Genomic DNA, 20,409 nt, shown 5'->3' with positions numbered 1-20,409 from the left:
AGTATTATTGTCAGATCTGCTCATCTGAAATCACCCAAGAATTTGCAAAGCAGCTGACTGCAAATTTGTAATGTCTGGTTTGTTCTGCCATATTTGTTCTCATTTACTTCTGCATCAGAGGTGTTGTTAGATTACAGCTTGAGAACAGTGTTCACATACCATGCTCTTCTAACTATGACCAAGAAATAGGCTGAGAACATTGTTTCCATGTTGTTTCCCTGTCAGAAATGATCTTGTCAAGAAATAGGCTGAGAACAATGCTTCCATGTTGTTTCCCTGTCAGAAATGATCTAGCCAAGAAATTGGCTGAGAACATTGTTTCCATGCTGTTTCCCTGTCATAAATGATCTTGCCAAGAAATTGGCTAAGAACAGTGTTCCCATGTTGTTTCCCTGTCAGAAATGATCTTTTCAAGAGATACTCTGGGAGTCCAAAATTCCCAGCTGCTTCTTGGAAACTGGAGTGTGCCCTGCGTTGTGAACTATTTAATATTTTAAAAGAGATTAGTGCAGCAACAGCCTAGCATTCCATACTGGATTGTTTATTAATTACACATTATCACATGCAAGGCTACTTAATCCACAGACAAAGGAAGGAAAGTCAGAGCAACACATCAGCGCAGCCAACCCTGGCTGGTTTAGGTTGGATCCATTCAAGCAATCCAATAATTCTGAGTCTGGCTGGCTAATTAGTGAACTACCTCATCTTATACTAGCAGTTCAAGAATGCCTGTAAATTCTGGACTTATGGACCATTACTTTCTTTTCACTGAAGGAAAGCCACAAATGTGTAGTTATCTTAGATCTAAAATTGTACATTTAAAACACATATGCCCCTACTGTACATTATTAAGTCCAATTACATAAAGTTTAAAAACCTGGCCTGGATCTCACCAAAAGAACATAAACTAAGTCTTGAATCTAGTGATTTGATTGGCTAAAATTTAAGTCTGACTCAAAACTGATTACTAAACTATCTTCAGTCTAATCTATACAATTTGGACATGATAAAGCTGATAAAAGTCAATCAATACAATTGCAACAAAAATCAAATCTGGTCATTTATAAACATACAGTGTGACCCGCTACAGCACTTTCAATTATAACAGGAATTCGGATATAACATGGTCATTGTGTGGCTCCCTAAATTTTATATACATGTATTTTTCTTGTACATTAAAAAAAAAAAAAAAAAAATTCTTACAAGTACGAAAACGTGAAAAGTTTATTATCATTTTGGGGAAGAGATCATGTATGAACAATACAAGATGATCATGGCGTGGCTTCTGAAATTTCCTATGTACATGAAAAGTTTTTTCTTCTTAAAAGTATGAAAAATAATGTCTATAAAGTTTATTCAGGGATAGCACGGGCCTCACCAATGTCCCATATTGCAATTTGTTTCCTTATTGGCGGCAAGATATACCATGGAAGGCAGCATCATACCACTACCACAAATGTAAAAAAAACATACAAAAATTAAGCATCTTACTTGGTCTATTCAGTAGGCAGGGAGGCACAGTAACTACAATCAACCAATCAAAAGCCAATTCCTTATTTAAAAATGTACCCAGATAAAATAGTTTGCTGAAATTTCAAAGAAAACAGATTACCTTTGAAACACTGATTGTTATGAAAATGTACTAAGCAAATGGAAAGAAAAAAATCAGTCTCAACCATGCAATATAATTATTTGATGTTGCTGCCACAATAAGAAATGGACGTTTGTTTGGTTCTCCAAAGCTGTCCTTTAGCAGTGACTTCAATAATGCATGCAATCTTCATCAAAGAAAGCCGACTACAATCTTCAATAAAAACAAAGAACCTTTCTTCAAAGGAAGTCAGTACCAAACTTTAATAAAAGGAATGGAATCTGATGGATTTTTTCATTTTCCAACATGACTGGAACATGTTTACTGTGCCATGAAAGTTTCCTTTTGACAGGGAAAATGTTTATGCTTACGAACACTACCAACGTGGGCTTTATAATGCATGCTAACTTTTACTAACTTGGGATGTACTGAAGTGAAAATGTGCTTCATTATCTTTATGTGCTATGTTTTCCACTGAATTCAGACCTATATGACCTGTGACAAAATTACTGAATATTTTAAATGTGTGTGTGCATATTTTTGATGGAATTACTTGCATTGTGGATTCATTGTATGTGATGAGATTTGCAGGTGAGTACACTGCGTTGATACTCCTTTCATGCTATACATTAGACATGTTTATATATACAGTATACACATATATGTACCAATCCGTGGTTCTCTAAATAATGTAAAATATTATATATGCCATCTCTGTTTTCACTACAGGTGTATTTCTCATTTTATATGCATCGATTTAGATTGTAACTGTGCCAAAGAAGCACGTATTTTACTGCCTGCAGTTATTACCTACCACCCCACCCCATCCCCGCAAATTTTGGGGGTACATGCATCATTTTTTTCAGCTAACTGAAATGGTTGCTTATACAACAGTTCGGTCTTTAATGTGGTCGGGTTCAATGGCTCCCAACTACCATTTATAGTGGAGTCACACTGTATATACCAATCCTCATTTGCTTTGGTCAAGCACACAATACAAATTAAATATACATAACAATATATATATATATATATATATATATATATATATATATATATATATATATATATATATATATATATATATATATATATAACACCAATCCTTATTTGCCTTGGTCAAGCAGTTTTTGAATAAACATGCTAATGAGGTTTGTAGTGATAAAAATCAAAGACCAAAATGTTACAACAACAAAAAAAACCCATAAAAATCTGAAACTCATCCACATAGCATGAAAATCTAAAGAAACATGAAATGTCACATGATTTTTGCATAAGTGTGCTAGCAAGCATCCAGGGACACATGAACAAATGGACAAATGTATGGTGGGATCGATAGCCAGAAAGATATCAAGGTGGCACCCCATCCATCCATCAAACATTTATTTTGAAATTTTTAGTCAATACACATACTCCTTCCCTGAGAGAGTTGACTGCCTCAGAGTCTTTCCTGGTGAAGGACTTCTCAAATCTTTGAGTTCTGAAGCTCTTGAACTGAGAGGACTGGGAACCTGTCGATATTGTCCAAATTCTTGGCCCTCTAGTGTTGCTACAAATTCTCCATGAGGCGTCCTGTGTGTAACATCTGGGGTTCTCAATGCTGGTGAACCGATAACTTTTCTGACATTCTCTGCTGAGTGCACTGATGGGATTTTCACATTAATTGATGTTTTACTGGCTGTACTCTTAGCATCAGCACTCTTTCCACTCTTGTTGTCTGGAGAATCCATTCCTAAAAGATATAATTTACCAAAAACGAAATAAATACAATGCTGCATGAATACAATTAAAGATAAAGTAAAGATTCCAGCCAAAATTCATATTCACAAACAAACAGGTGAAGATTTTTACTTTTTAGATTGCAACAATTAAACAATGAAGAATTTAAACATATTTTCAAACAAAATTCGGAAGACAGCTGGATTTGTGTTATTTCCCCCAATAAATATATGTAGATCATGGAACCATAATGAAATCTGCCTTACAAACAGGAAATCATATAGTTATTGGAAAAGTAAGTAAAAAGCACATATTTATAAATATGTATATATACAAAATTTTAGAACCTGGAGAAAGAGAGAGATTGAGAGAGAAGTAACAGCTTATATTATAAGCATGTTTTCAAATATTATTTTCTCACACAGTCCAATTAATCATTACAAATAATAACAAAATAACAATGGTAGTGTAATCATCAATGCAAGCTATGACAAATACAATTAACCAACAGGAATCCAATCTAAATACATGATATTGCAGTTAACTCTGAGTCATATATGTAATTGCTTAACATAAATTAAGTCATATCATATATGGGAATGTATGACATAAATCTCATTTATTCAAGTACTTTAGTACACATAAGTATGCTTTCAAGCACTTAACACACACCTGGTACATGTACTCTATGAAGCATTTAACACACACCTGATACATTTACTCTATGAAGCATTTAACACACACCTGGTATATGTACTCTATGAAGCATTTAACACACACCTGGTAAATGTACTCTATGAAACGGTTAACACATACCTGGTACATGTACTCTATGAAGCATTTAACACACACCTGGTACATGTACTCTATGAAGCATTTAACACACACCTGGTACATGTACTCCATGAAGCATTTAACACACACCTGGTAAATGTACTCTTAACACATACATGGTACACATATTCTATCATGCACTTATCTAAACAAGATGAAATGCAACTGAATAAGGGCCAATAATATCTTGGGACTTTTAAGTTATTAAAGCATTTGAGTCAAGAAAGGCCAATAATAATATGGGACTATACTTTTAGGTCATAAAAGCACTGGTGTATTTGGATGGTGACTACCTAAAGCAATACAGGATTGGAGTATCTGGCTGAGGACTGCTACAAGTATTACAGTATCAGAGTATCTGGATGGAACCTGCCTCAAGTATTTACAGTAAGCATATTTGGATGGGGACTGCTTCAAGTAATTACAGTAAGAATATTTGGATAGGAACTGCCTGAAGTATTTACAGTATGAGTATTTAGATGGGGACTGATTCAAGTATTTACAGTATGAGTATTTGGATGGGGACTGATTCAAGTATTTACAGTTACTGTATGAGTATTTGGATGGGAACTGATTCAAGTTTTTACAGTAGGAATATTTGGATGGGACTGATTCAAGTATTTACAGTACGAGTATTTGGATGGGGACTGCCTCAAGTATTTACAGTATGAATGTTTGGATAGGAACTGCCTCAAGTATTTACAGTATGAGTATTTAGATGGGGACTGATTCAAGTATTTACAGTATGAGTATTTGGATGGGGACTGATTCAAGTATTTACAGTTACTGTACGAGTATTTGGATGGGAACTGATTCAAGTTTTTACAGTAGGAATATTTGGATGGGACTGATTCAAGTATTTACAGTATGAGTATTTGGATGGGGACTGCCTCAAGTATTTACAGTATGAATGTTTGGATAGGAACTGCCTCAAGTATTTACAGTATGAGTATTTAGATGGGGACTGATTCAAGTATTTACAGTATGAGTATTTGGATGGGGACTGATTCAAGTATTTACAGTTACTGTATGAGTATTTGGATGGGAACTGATTCAAGTTTTTACAGTAGGAATATTTGGATGGGACTGATTCAAGTATTTACAGTATGAGTATTTGGATGGGGACTGCCTCAAGTATTTACAGTATGAATGTTTGGATAGGAACTGCCTTAAGTATTTACAGTATGAATATTTGGAAGGGGATTGATTCAAGTATTTACAGTATGAGTATTTCACTATTTGGAAGGGGACTGATTCAAGTATTTACAATATGAATATTTGGAAGGGGACTGAGTATTTACAGTATCAATGTTTGGATGGGGACTGCTTCAAGTATTTATAGTATCAATGGATGGGGACTGCTTCAAGTATTTACAGTATGAATATTTGGAAGGGGACTGATTCAAGTATTTACAGTATGAATATTTGGAAGGGGATTGATTCAAGTATTTACAGTATGAGTATTTCACTATTTGGAAGGGGACTGATTCAAGTATTTACAATATGAATATTTGGAAGGGGACTGAGTATTTACAGTATCAATGTTTGGATGGGGACTGCTTCAAGTATTTATAGTATCAATGGATGGGGACTGCTTCAAGTATTTACAGTATCAATGTTTGGATGGGGACTGCTTCAAGTATTTACAGTATCAATGTTTGGATGGGGACTGCTTCAAGTATTTACAGTATCAATGTTTGGATGGGGACTGCTTCAAGTATTTACAGTATCAATGTTTGGATGGAGACTGCTTCAAGTATTTACAGTATCAATGTTTGGATGGGGAGTGCTTCAAATATTTACAGCATCAATGTTTGGATGGGGAATGTCTCAAGTATTTACTTTAATGGAGTATCTGGATGATTACTCTCTGGGATATTTATTCAGTGTCCATCCTTTATTTTATCTACATTTTGGTGAATTGTGACACATTTACTTTTCATCTTGTAGTACTTCATATTTACCTTGTTTTGGAATGGTTTATCTTCCTAAAGGTTTCTGCATTTCTTTGTATTTACATTTTAGCCTGTATATTTTATCTTGTAGTACTTCTTACTTATGTTCATTTGGAATGTATTCCTAAATACATACATACTTGCATGTACACGCTGTAATACATACATATATACATGTATACATACATACATACATACATACATACATACATACATACATACATACATACATACATACATACATACATACATACATACATACATACATACATACATATATACATACATGTCACCATGACAGATGAAGGACCAACTCATGTGGAAACTACACTGTTGCCAGAAGTCATCCTGGAAACAAATGTGGTAGGTCATTTCACACAAATTGTTCCTATGATGTTTAATCAAAACCAGCAAAGCCATTCTAAAAAAGCTAAAACACTGGTTTTTGACATGCTTGTTTTGGAATCCACATTGTTTCCAAAACCTCAAAAAATGAATCTCTCTGAGCTTAATGAAATAAGCAGTTCTACCCATTTTGATCAAAATTGGACTAGTCATTCTGGACTTGAATTTAGATATAAAATTTCTAAACAAATGTTACTACAAACATGCCACTGGCAGTGGAGTCATCCCAGTACCAATTCTAACATAGTATGCCCATCAAAATAGTTCTAATAAGTTTAATAAAAAGTGACTGAACTGTAACAGAAAAAAAGCTGAAAATAGGTTTACTTATTGGTTCAATAAAAAGACACACCACTGCCAGGGAAGCCAACCTGGATAAAATAATTTTATAGAAGATATCTCAAAAGACTTTTCTATTAAGTCTTACAGATATAGATGAAGCTGAAAATAGATTTTTCATATGGTTCCCATGGAAGTTCTTTTCGTGGAATTTTCTGGAAAAATATTGATAAAACATATTCTAGAGACATTTACCAAGTTTGATCAGAACTAACTCAATAATTCCAGAGAAAGAAGCCAAAAATAGCAAATCTGGACAGATGGGTGCGTGATGGACTTGGGCCAAGCTGCAAACTTCTGCAAGGGTTGTTAAACATTGATCTAAGTAACAAAGATCCATCAATGAACGTCAGTGATAACAACACTAGGTTAAACTTTATAATGCAGTAGATAATCCTACACATGCACCATTCAAAAAGAAAGCTTTCAATGGGCAAAAGTAAACTCAGGGGATATGTGTAAAAAAAAAACAGGCTGTAATACATAAACTTTCTGACATTCAGCCACCTGTTTATAAATATGCATGGATGGAAGAGTAAGGAAAAATACATCACTGACATTTAACCAATGCATGTATTGGTACAAGAACTTATGCTTGAAATAAAATCAAGGTTATTAATATAAATTAAGTAGGTCTACATTTCTGAAAAGTTGAAGGTAAGAGGTTAAGTGCATCAAAACCAATGACTATTTTAATTTAATGGCTAACATATACTTGCAATGGCTACTTTGCCCTGTGCAAGAATTCCTTGACAATCATAAAGCAATGTAATAACCAATATCCAACACTGGCCCAACATAAGCTTCCCATCTGGGTGAGGTATAGTCATACAATATCAGATGTTGCCCCTCATAATTATGATGAAAAGCAGCAACAAGGCAAATACTCTGCAGCCAATATTGACAAGGCTGTACAGCTAAGAGTGTAATTACTTTAGTTGGACTATACTTACTGTGATGTCTTTTTCCTAACAGAATCCGAACCTGGCACAATCAATGGATACAATTTCAAGATCTGCTAACATACAATTCAGTTGGTTTCAGTGTGATGGTACCAGAGAAATGATGAAGTCAGTTGAAGTAGTTTTAAGTTTCTTTAATGGATTTGTTTCATTAAAGGAACTTACCACTATTTCAAATGACTTCTACCATCACACTTCAACCAACTGAAATATATGTCACACATTGAAGCAGAGATAATGATTCCTTTCCTGTGTGACGATTCCATTTATGCATGCATTGTAACTGTCCCAATACTGATTACAATATCCAAGTTCCTTTTATCATCAACTGAACATTAATCGCCATTGTAAATGACAATGAATGGCTGCATGAATGACTGGAAGCTGCAGTCCTGACCAAATGACCAGTTGGACAAATAATATATATTATTAAATGTCTTGTTGAATTTGACCTATGAAGAGAATGATTTTATCCAGCATTATCAGAAAGGCAATCAGGATTGACTCTGCAGTCACTGACCAAATGCTTTCTGGAATCTCTGGAACTGTAGCTGTCTGTCCTAAAGTAGTCTCACTTATATCATATGGAAAATCTGTACGAGTTCCCATCTGAAAACATTCTGGTGCATTTAGCAATTAACTGTGCCACCCTCAGTAGATTCACATCACAGGTGCAAGCCATCCAAGTGCTAAGCATTCAAGTGCTATTTTAACTACACTGTACACAGATTGTTTTAACCGGTGCATGATGTTCATGTTCTGCCCACGCAATTTTACACATAGAGAAATATACCGGATTGTGGCATTGTATCATATTTGAAGAAAAATAATTTACAATTTAACAACCAGAGTGATGAGAATTCCTCTAAGTTTGCAATACATGAAGTTAAATTTGGCAATTGGTCACCAGATTCCCCTATGGTGAAAAGTAAATATGCCAATAAGCAAAGCGAACTTAAAAGAAATAAAATATAATGCTGGAGAGCTAGATGAAAAATTACCAATTTTATATTTAAAAGGTCATTAATGCCATAACCTATACAACTGTTTTCCATCTCCTTTAACCTCTTTTTATAAGTACTGAATGATTAAAACAATAAAACTCAAAACTGTACAGCAATGTCAACGCCACCCACAGAAAAAAGATTAAGCTGAAAACGTCTCTAGTAACATTACATTTTTGTAAGTATGATGTTTATTACTTGCCCAGCTTGTTTCAATGTCTGGTTCGCGAACAAGTTGTAAAACGTGCATTACTTTAATTTGGTATATTTGCATGTTGATGATGTTATCAAAAATAGATTCAATACCGATACACAGTGCCAAGCCAAACACATTTCTAACCCCAATATATTATATCTTTGACATTACACAAACTGGTATTTACATGGTATACACTGCTAGTTACCCAATAGACTTAAGATGACTCTCCAACATCAATTGACGACTTTCCCGCGAACATATCCATTTTCGTTTCCAGTGAAAACAATGATGGCGACTTCCGTAGAGATATATCCCACAATGCATCAAAATACCATTTCCGTTCTTGCGCACAGTAAGAATTCTTGTTGCGGAATCTTTGAAGTTTGTAGCTACCTGGTGATGCGGCGGTCTGATTTTTGGGTGGACAATACACATCAATACTAGACCTTTGGCTATCTGTGAAACTATCTACGATGAGGCTGAAGACCAACCTTCAGAAAGAACCAAAACATATCCTTTTTCAGGTGTCTAATGTAATATGCTTTTCCCTGACGAGAAAGTCGCCGATCAATAGTTTTGCTGGCTACTAAAATGCTTTTTAATGTACAAAAGGTTTATGTTTTGTCCCTGAAATTAGAGATGATAGCTGTAAGCCCTTTCTGGTTAGAAGTTTTATATATTTGCTTAAATTATAGGGAAGTAAAATTAAACTGTTGCATTTGGACAGTGGTTCTCAACCATATTTTTTACTGAGTATGACAGTTGTTCCCAACCATATTTTGACTGAGTATGACAGTGGTTCCCAACCATATTTTGACTGAGTATGACAGTGGTTCTCAACCATATTTTATTGAGTATGACAGTGGTTCTCAACCATATTTTTACAGAGTATGACAGTGGTTCCCAACCATATCTTTACTGAGTATGACAGTGGTTCCCAACGGATTATGGACGTTTCGCCCCATGGACGTTTCGGCCCAGGACGTTTCGCCCCACTTCAATGGACATTTCGCCCCACTTCAATGGACATTTCGCCCCACATGGTACATGGACGTTTCGCCCCATGGACGTTTCGGCCCATGGACGTTTCGCCCCACATCATTGGAAATATCGGACATTTATAGAAATTCATAAGCATTACACCATTATCTTCATTTTACTTTAGGGGCCTGTCGTTATGATTTAATTTCATGCCCCATAATCCCATCACTCTCATCCATTTCAATTACATTCAGCGTGCCGTTATATCAGACAATATTTTCCTTTTTTTCTTTCTTCATTTATGTAATAAGACTGATCAGAAAATTAATCTATCGTTTACAGTACTTTTATTTTCGCTGTTACACATACTGATGAAAACCACTTTTACCGTTTGTAGGAAATTGGCATATCGCCACTTATCATGCTGTTCGTTTACCCAATCAGCGAGCGTACATTAGACACAACTTAAAAGGGGGCTTTATAATTCTAACAGTCAATATCACGATCGTACATATGTAGTTAGATATATTCCTTTCGCGAAACAAAAGCTACGATGATTAAGGACTTGTGGTCGCCAGCAAAATAACTTTTTTTTTTAAATGTTGAACTTTAATCATTTTTTTCAAGCTCGGGTTAATTGACTTTTTATCTCCTGCCATTTATTGGCATTGTTACTTTTAATTTTGTAAAACTAGCTATAAATTGGGTCCTAATTACTCGACTGAACCGCTGACAGAAACAGTACAAATCAATGTATTTCATTTCTATATCCCGATCGTTATACATTACATCTTTTCAAAGCTGTGAACAGAATAGCCCGACATATCGCGAGCAATGAAAAGACAGGAGGAGGGGCGAGGAATGTTAATTGTAATTAACAATAAAGAGATATAAAAATGGTTTCAGAGATTTATATTTTTGAAATATCAAGCATGTATTTGCATTTTTAAATCAAAACACATCACTAATCAAAATTACATCTCATGACAAGGTATAGGTGTCAAATTATGATGTGCAAAAGTATACTTCGAAACAGTAACTATCAATGATTTCTTTTTTAATGCATGCAAGTAAAACATCAGCTACTGCTATACGAAACTGAAATACAAATATACATATTATCTCTACTGAAGTATAATGTTTTCAACATATGGACAACGCACAAGGCACGTGTATATAAAATATGTCCAGTTTTGGAAAGCATTACTCCGTCCAGCTTTACTGTTGCTATGTCGGACCATACAATCTGGCACAGCATTTAAGCAAGGTGTTCGTGCTGATTTGGTGGTTTCCATACTTCTCCCATAACTTGATAAGGCGGCCCTGAACTTTTGTTGTCTGTTTCTTTTGATGTCGTCTTATCTTCCCCTCTTGCAACAGACGAACTACAGATCCAACTTCTCTGGCTTCCTTATAAAGTAAAGTTATGAGGAGATAGAAAGGCAAATTTCCCTTTCTTGCTCTCCTGTTCATACGATTATGCCACCCTTCCATATCATTATTGGTTCAGATGCTTCTGCCATAAACTGACCAGGAGTCAACAGTCCATATGTCATTGTGAATCCAGGTGTCTTCCACATATCGTAGGAATGAGTGCACATTCACTGCCTCTGGATCAACTCTTCGTTGTAATTCTGCAAATGACGGTGGTTTGTCTTCTGCTGGTAATAGGGGGAGCGCGAAAACCTTTCGCAGAAGTTTGTACATACTGTCGTGTTCCTGATAGACCCGCTAGAATTGGAAACGAAAATACAATTATTTTTTAATTAAAAAAAAAAGGAATTGGGATGAACAGATTTATACATTATCGTAAATAATTTAGATTTTGACTTCTCAAGATATTGAATTTCCCAAAATATTGTTGGGTTATAAGTGATTTTCAGCATTTCGAAAATAGTTTTGAACTGGCTATCCAAAATTAGAAATTTGTCTGAACTTGTCAGAAAATGTTGAAAACACACAAGCAAATATAGAGAAAACCAAGTTTAACTATACCGAATATGGTATTTAAACATAAAGACGTATGCAAGCACCCGTACGATTCTAATAAATAAAATAACATTCACCTTGTCGAAATATCCTCTTTATTGATAGAAATCGACGTCGAATTTCTCGTGCTCTCCATCTGCCCCCGTGCTGTACCGGCATACATTTCAAATCTGTCAGATGTATTTGGTATGCTGCTTAAGTCCATTTCGACATCGTAGCCATCTGCCTGTAAACAGCATTAATATTTAAAAATTATAATAGTAGACATAAGAGGTATTTATGTATTTCCCAAGTGTAATATATATTGTTTTGTATGATTGATGATGTGTGTCGTTTCTCGCATTACCATTATACTGAGACAGGCTGTACTCGAGTGAGGGTTCATACTTTATTTAATGTGGGGCGAAACGTCCATGGGCCGAAACGTCCATGGGGCGAAACGTCCATGTACCATGTGGGGCGAAATGTCCATTGAAGTGGGGCGAAATGTCCATTGAAGTGGGGCGAAATGTCTTGGGCCGAAACGTCCAGGTACCGTTCCCAACCATAGATTTGCTGCTACCAAAAGGACCTCCCCAACCACGGTATATGAGACAGTTTTAAAATTTTCTTCTGATGACCCATCGCAACCTTACCGAGGACAAATACAACAATTTATACATTTTTTTGCTGATATTAAACTGACTCTTGCCCTTAAGCTTTTCCTCTGACTCTATCCTTCAGGGTATTAATTTCTTGCACCAAACAACTTTGCCGGTTTTTCGAAAGAAATTTTCTTTTAATTTACCATATTAAAGGCATTTGTTAGATCCAGAGGGTGTTCTTCTGTATTTAGCACTAACAACAGGATTGGGCTTCAAAAAAACTACAATTTTACAAGAACCAGTAATGCATTTTTGTTATAAAATAAACTAGTAGCATTTTATCCTGTGCCATCTGCCAGACTGGCAAATGAGAGATTGTAGAGACAGGAATAATGTTAAATAATAACAACATCTTCTGCAGGACTGAAAATGTATAATTATATAATACAGCATGATTAAAAAATAACAGTAGCACAGGGTTGGTAGAGTTCTTGTCAGATTCTGGGACTCAAAGCTTTCATAATCCTAATAATCTGATGGCTAGTAAAGTTTCATTTGTCACCATTCACACTGTCATACACGTTACCAGCTGCGCTGTCATACATGTCACCAATCATGCTATCATATGTCACCAGTCACAATGTTGTACATATTACCAGTCATGCAGCCATACATGTCAAGAGTCATGCTGTCATATGGCACCTGTCACACTGTCATTCATGCCACCAGTCACGTTGCCATACATGTCACCAGTTACTCTTTCATACATGATTTTGGGGCCCCGAGTGGCCGAGTGGTCTAAAGCGTTCTCTGTTACGGATCACTGCCAACTCACCTCTGTCTGCGTTGGTTTGAGTCTCAGATTCGGCTAATGTGGGTATATGAGAAAGCTTGCCAGTAGCTTCTCATGGGTCGGTGGTTCTTTCCGGGGTTTTCCCGGGTTCTTCCTCCACCATTAATACTGGCCGCCATGCATAGCCTATCGTGTGCTGAAAAATGTCATTAAACCCTACAACAACAACATCATACATGATTTTCAAAAATATGACTGTCAGAGTTCATGTTCTGTCAGTAAACTGCATAAATCCCCCAGATTCATTGCTTTTATTTCCAAAGAATAATGTGAAAATCTTTACATTTATAAGATACTGTTGTATGTACAAGACTGTTGAGTGTCCTATGACTTTTCTAATCCCATATTATATATTCTGACATTTTTCCTGGGGGCGTTAAGTCAGAGCTTGTTGCCTGTTGAAAAGTTGGAATTTGCCAAAAAAGCACCATATTGCCATCAGATAGCCACTTACTGCCAGGTCTAGTAAAGGTCAGCAACCTTGTATTGAGCCCTGATATGAAAGCAGTAGATAACTTGCATTCTTAGAAATTGTGATTATATTTCTTATGTCATTAATTCATTGACAGATTAAACAATTGCATTGATGAAATCTAATCTCCATTTGCATTGCTAGTCACATGACTATCCACATCTTTTACCCTACATATCTGCGACATGAGAGGTCCAATAGTCATATCATACCAACAGAACACTCCTAATATTGTAGTAAAAACAAATATTAGATGAAAGTCATGTAATTTTTCTGTAATAAATGAAAATACATAATTTTCAATATATTTATTATGAAAAAAACTACCAGAAACCAGTTGCTGTTGCAACAAGATGGAAAATGGCAGATTTATCATCTAGAGAGAACATTGTCAAAGCGGTAGCTATGAGATACTAACAAAAAATGCCTGGACATGTGCTGTTTGCCTGATGAATCTGTTAATGAATTAAAGATGGTGAAAGTTACTAAATCTTGTTTGCCAGAACCTTTTCTTTCATTCTAGTCATAATTTGTAGGATGTATTACTAGGTTTGGAACTGCAGTTTTACATTTTTTCATACCATTTATTTGTACAGAAGTTTGATTTAGCCTTTAGATGCATTTAATCTTAAAAAGTCAGGGTCCAAGCTGGATGCTACTATTTGCACTTAGTTACCTTTCCAGTCAGTTGGTTTTACAATTAAAGTTCTCTGCTTTAAAAGATATGAGTCTGAACAATATATTTACCAGCCAGACACAATATATTTACCAGCCAGACGCAATATACTTACCAGCCAGACACAGACACAATATACTTACCAGCCAGACACAACATATTTACCAGCCAGACACAATATACTTACCAGCCAGACACAGTATACTTACCAGCCAGACACAAGTCGATAAACTAGAATAACACAAAATTGCTTAAAACTTTATTCCATTTTCAATTAAAAAGGCATGAAATAATGAATCTAATAAGAAAACAATAATAGTAGTTTGACCAGGACTGTACTGAGAATGGTATTCTCAGCTTAAATCTAATGGAGAACAATTCCAGATTTCATTTCATCAATCACAGGTAACATAGCTTCCTGTTATGCTTTGTCATCATTTTCATAGACCGTTACAAAACTCCATGTCCTGTTCTTTTCTTTGCCTTAACTGTTCCCACATTCAGAACTAGTCAGCTGTGTAGGATGGACCACACCTGAGGAGCTTTACTCTGGGGCAGATGATCATCTCATACTCAAGTGGAACCTTGTCAGCAATGAGACCACCACTTTGGTCAAACTTCCAGATGATGTCTTCCCCACTGACATGCATTGGTTTCCCAAGGCAGCTTCTGGTGGTGGCAGGAAGGCTGGATCAGACCTCTTTGTTCTCACTTCAACAGATGGTATGAATTGTTGATAAACTACTGTTTTCTTCTTTAGATATTTGATCATAATACATCAGGATAGTGTCCACTACATCACAAACCCAGTGATCCCAAGGTAAGAAAGACATTATGATATTAATTTGGTTTGTTTTATCAGTAAAAGTTTTCTGATGTCATCTGCTTATCGATACAGAACTCTGATGAGAGTTGTCTCCCTTTTAAAAGGGGGTTCACTCCAAATCCCATCAGGGGGTGCTCACCAGTTATTGTGTACTTTTGAGAGAGTGACATATGTAAGGTGAAGTTGTTTGCATTTAAAACATGCACAGTGGAGAGAATGTTGGCATACCTCTATGCTACTTTAATGTAATGTCTCTGACATTTCTTTGGATATTGTACTTTTGGAAATTGTACATGATCTAAGCACACTGCTAACTAAAATGACTGCTCCCTTGTGCTCAAAAAATCAGCCTGAATTAGTATAAAGTACACTATCCATAGCAGCTATTTAAAATAGGGAAAATGAATTTTGCCAGACTAGACACTACCAGCTTCTGAAAGTGCAATGAATGAATTACCAAGCATATAAAATGTTTAAAAAAGTTATCGGCTCTTTTTTTATACAATTTACCTGTGAAGTTCAGGAAGTGAAAATGACCAAGTGGAGCTAGCACTTTTTTGAAAGATGCACATCTAGAGTAATGCCAATCTGTATAATCTATAACCCTTATTACACCCATCAATCATAAACCAAAATAAAGGGAATTAAAGGTTCTTTGAACTATAATTAAGATATACAATGTCTTTTATAAAAGCCAGTATAACCAGTGAGGAAAGCCAAGGAAATTCTTTTACTTTAAAATTCTAACCCTATGCAAAATACAAAACTGTAGAGCATCACCTCAGTCATCAGTTACTACTTTCACTCCCAAATACCATCCACTTTACGTCAGTTTGAGTAATCCTTCAGTTTTCTTACCTTAATGAAGCATAACCATTTGTTTTATTACTCATTTTCACCCATGCACCATTTTGCAATCCAGTCACCCAACTTTTGTTTCCCAGTTGTGAGTATTTTGCATTTCAGTAGCCCAACTTTTTTGTATAAGCTGACAAGTGCCTAATCACCTGCTATGTAATACTTATAATTAACCTCTGTACATTGAAACCTGTATATAAAGTACAATCAAGGATGGAACATTTTTTATTCCAACACTTGGTAGTGATACCAAAAGTGGTTTCAGATGGAAAAAATTAAAAAATTCCATCTTTTCTTATTTGTTTCCATCAGTCTCCCTTTATAAAGCAAAGATTGTACTATCATGAACAACAAAGGGTCTTGTATTGCTTGGCTTCAAAGATTAGACACCTGATACAGGAGTTGACATTGCAGATGTTGGAGACCTTTTCTGTCAACTATTTTTTGCTTCTCTATGCCAGACTTTGATTCAACAAGAGAGTTTGCTTCCACTTTTTGGCAGTCCAGTGGGCACAATTCCTCATCCATGCCTGCGCAGGCTGGAGTGGATTCTCCGTAAGTCATAGCACAATGGATTTTGTCCCTACATTGCTTGTTCAAACGATGCCAGTTGCCTATCTACCTGTTCATTTGATGGGTCCAGCATTCGTGGCTTACCATTTGGGCAGGTAATAGAATATATCCATATAGTATACCACATATACTTTGTATATTCTGTGCTGATATCAAAATTTTACAGAAGTGGACAGCCTTCAAATTAGCGCAAGAAGAACCTTTACAGTTTATTCAACCTGGCCTTACTGTGGAGAAAACAATATAGCTTCACTGTGGCAATATAAATCTTTTACATTTTGTCACCAGTATCAGTGGATTCAGATGATAAGGACAAACATCCCACCATCCATCTTGTACCCCATTCATTTAAAATGAGAAAGATTTTCATCTGCCTGATAAGATTATAGAGCCCGGTGACTCTAAAGCTTTTTTTGTAGAGAATCAGCTGCCAGACCAACCACATACGGGTCCTTAATCTGGAAAAAGATATCATAGGGTGGTTATATCCACATGCAAATTATCACCACCATGTTTTCCAAGAACTTATAAACTGCAGCAGAACTATGTACGCCATTGTCTTCACTTGATCTGGCTATGTTTGCAATCTTTAACCTTGTTTAGAAATTGGGTGACAGTTACACCTGGTAATCAGTTTTCCACATTGCTAGGGTGATTGACTGATCAGATCACCACAACATAGCTCATGCTGAAACAGCTTGTTTTTAGTGATACATTCTTTTGCTCATCTCAATTTAGTGACATTGATCTATGACTCAGTGACCACTTCATTCATTATTCCATTGCTGTTTGGCAGTCGCATCGCGGAAGTAAGTAAGCATGCAGCATAATAAATGCTGCTTCAGTTCAACTGGCCCCTAGCTTCTGGTTTTTGGCCACATTCTTCTCAGCCTCAACTGAGGGGCAGTCATCAGCAGAGTGGTATTTGTGAAGACCATTGAATATGTTGACACCTTCTACAGGTCTGCCTCATTAGTGACTGCTGTGGTGTACCTGGACAACATCCTGCAGAAATAAATATATAGCCTGCTCTTGTGAACAAAAGGAATGCCTTTCGTCTATGTGGGTATTGAGTGTTTTTAACTTATGTCAGTCTAGTTTGCCTCTCAAGCACAAGCACATTGCATGGATTGTCAAGCTCTCGGAGTTTATATTAAATACAGAATGGATGGCTCTTCTAGCCCAGTGTCACTCATTTCTGATTGCTTAGGTCAACGAATTGTGATCTCAACTGATATATAGCATTTCCAGCATCAATAGCCAAAAAGGGAATTGCTCTTAGTAGGAAGCCCACTGAAAAATCCCCAGCCAGATATAATGGTTTATGTTGATGTGATGGTTCAGGGTGCATATGTGGCCCTGCTTCACCAGTCAACAGCAGCTGGGGACCAGAGGAGAGGGCCCTTCAACTCAACCCACCATAATGTCTTCCATGCCTGGAAAAATCAGTTTTGTGGAAGCAAACCCTCATGTCTGAGAATTTGTGGATCAAGTCACCAAACCTTTTTGTCCTGGTCTAGGATTTTCTGTTGTTTCTGCATGCTTCTGGTAGCACATCACTGTCCAGACAAGTCATATCACAGGCAAGCTTAATGCCCTTGCTAAGTCATTCTTGAGAAGAAGAGAGGCTTTTCACACTAAGCAGTCTCTTCATTCATCAGTATTACATTGTATTTGGGCTCTCTTAAGTCTTTTGATCATAAAGCTTTTTATGACCCAGGCACACGCTGCCTACCTTCGTTTGAATTATCCCAGATCCAGATGCCTGAATAGTATGTTATATGAGTCAGTTGAAATCAGATTTGTGGATATGCCATCCCTCGAACTGTTTTGATTCTAAGAGTCAGAAGACCAGCAAAGTGGCCCTGATTGGTTAAAAGACCAGCATGTTATATGAATCAGTTGAAATCAGATTTGTGGATATGCCATCCCTCGAACTGTTTTGATTCTAAGAGTCAGAAGACCAGCAAAGTGGCCCTGATTGGTTAAAAGACCAGCAAAGTGGCTCTGATTGGTTAAAAGACCAGCAAAGTGGCTCTGATTGCTTCTAAGAGAAAAATAGAAGAGCCTTTAAATGACATCTTCTTAAAAATATTCAGCAGAACTTTGATCAAATTTGAAAGAAATCATCTGGACATGAACTCTTTGAGTTTTGTCAAATGATGCATATTTGCCATCAAACATGGCCACCATTACTAAAATTAGAAATAACTTTCATTATGTTCTCAACACCTGCTCATCAGAGTTGGAGCATGTTTGACAGAAAGCATTCTGACATGAAGTTCTTCAAACTTTTTCAAATTATGCTGCTTTGCCATCAAATATGGCCACCATTAGTGAAAAGAAAAAAAATTGAAGTGGCTTTTTGTATAAAAAAAATTCACAGCAGACTGACTGTTTGATGCAGAGTTCAGATTTGATTAAATGATGCAAGTTCACCATGAAATATAGAGTTGTTGCTAAAATAGAAAAATTTATAAACTTTGAAACAGCTTCTTAGAAACTGCTCAGCAGAATTTGATCGGATCTGACAGAAAGCAACTGGAGATTTTAGGCAAAAAAACCTATAATTCTTCTTGAACACCTCTCAACAGAATTTCACCTCACATTTTAATGAAAGCATCCTGACATAAATTCCTTCCAGAATTTATTTAAAGGTTTGTAAATTTCTTTTTTTGTCATATATAATTACTAAGAGCAAGGAATCCATGACCTTAAAAAAATATCCTGATAAATTTGATGCAACCTGAATAGAATGTTGGACTCAACACGGCAACCATCATGTCACATGTCCAGTGCCTTAACAGTTTAACCAATTCAACCATCTTGGGGTGCTAATCTCATTGGTTCTAATTTCTAAGTTGGAATAGTCAAGTCCTTGGGTTGGAGAGATCCAGGGAATAAAACTGGTTATGTAAATGTCCTTTTTATGCAACAAAAGTTATCATGTGTGTGGTGTGGTGTGTGTGTGTGTGTGTGAAAGATCAATAACACCAACATTAATAGACAGTATAGTAACTATGTGCTCCAAGTTTTCCTATCCTCCTCCACATTTTTGATGTGCGAATTTGCATTTACAAGCTGATATATGCCTAATATCCAGGGGTGTGATATCATGCCCACTTTGACCTATTGTTTTGTGCCCCACTGTGGCATTGGTAGGGACATAATGTGTTACCCAGAGACTTGTATACCTCACACCTTGTCTAAGTTTTGAATCTAGGTCATGTCAGGCACCATCGTGGGACATTCACATTCCACGGATACCCTTTCTCCATGTATTTTTTAGCTTATGGAAAAAGGCACGGTGCATTGTATTTGTCAAACATATTACTATGCCTATCTTCATTGTTGGGCAAATTGAAAATTTCCTGACCAGAATGAAAAATGTTTGAAGTACATTTTTTGGAAATATTGAAGGAAATGATCTCTTTTTGAGAGCCATTATTTGGTAATTAAATTGTTTATTATTATTATTTTTTACATTATATTTTGTATATAATTGTTAACGAAAAGGAGCTTTAATTACCATATGCAAAGTACCTGCACACCATATATATATATATATATATATATATATATATATATA

The 20,409-nt window shown here is 36.0% G+C and overlaps 2 protein-coding genes across 3 annotated transcripts in view; one reads left to right on the top strand and one right to left on the bottom strand.

The window, feature by feature from the left end:
- The window catches only part of LOC149800367 (uncharacterized protein CXorf58-like), a 34,888-nt gene extending 25,563 nt beyond the window's left edge, over positions 1–9,325 (bottom strand). The window contains exons 1-2 of one of the 2 annotated variants that reach the window (XM_089960017.1): positions 9,214–9,325; positions 3,005–3,323 (exon numbers count right to left, since the gene is read on the bottom strand). In XM_089960017.1, the coding sequence (XP_089816143.1) occupies positions 3,005–3,321 (317 nt within the window). In that variant the 5' untranslated portion in view covers positions 3,322–3,323; positions 9,214–9,325. Of the gene's footprint in view, positions 1–3,004; positions 3,324–9,192 lie in introns of both variants that reach the window. The other variant, XM_089960018.1, reaches the window with a different exon arrangement.
- A 43-nt stretch (positions 9,326–9,368) lies between these two features.
- The window catches only part of LOC149800366 (intraflagellar transport protein 80 homolog), a 169,791-nt gene continuing 158,750 nt past the window's right edge, over positions 9,369–20,409 (top strand). The window contains exons 1-2 of the mRNA XM_089960015.1: positions 9,369–9,520; positions 15,064–15,286. Coding sequence (XP_089816141.1) covers positions 9,482–9,520; positions 15,064–15,286 — 262 coding nt within the window. The 5' untranslated portion in view covers positions 9,369–9,481. The remainder of the gene's footprint in view (positions 9,521–15,063; positions 15,287–20,409) is intronic.

Source organism: Sinohyriopsis cumingii, chromosome 5, assembly GCF_028554795.1.
Source record: "Sinohyriopsis cumingii isolate HCF-2022 chromosome 5, ASM2855479v2, whole genome shotgun sequence".
Taxonomy (NCBI): Eukaryota; Metazoa; Mollusca; class Bivalvia; order Unionida; family Unionidae; genus Sinohyriopsis; species Sinohyriopsis cumingii.
This window is presented reverse-complemented; position numbering and strand designations above follow the sequence as displayed.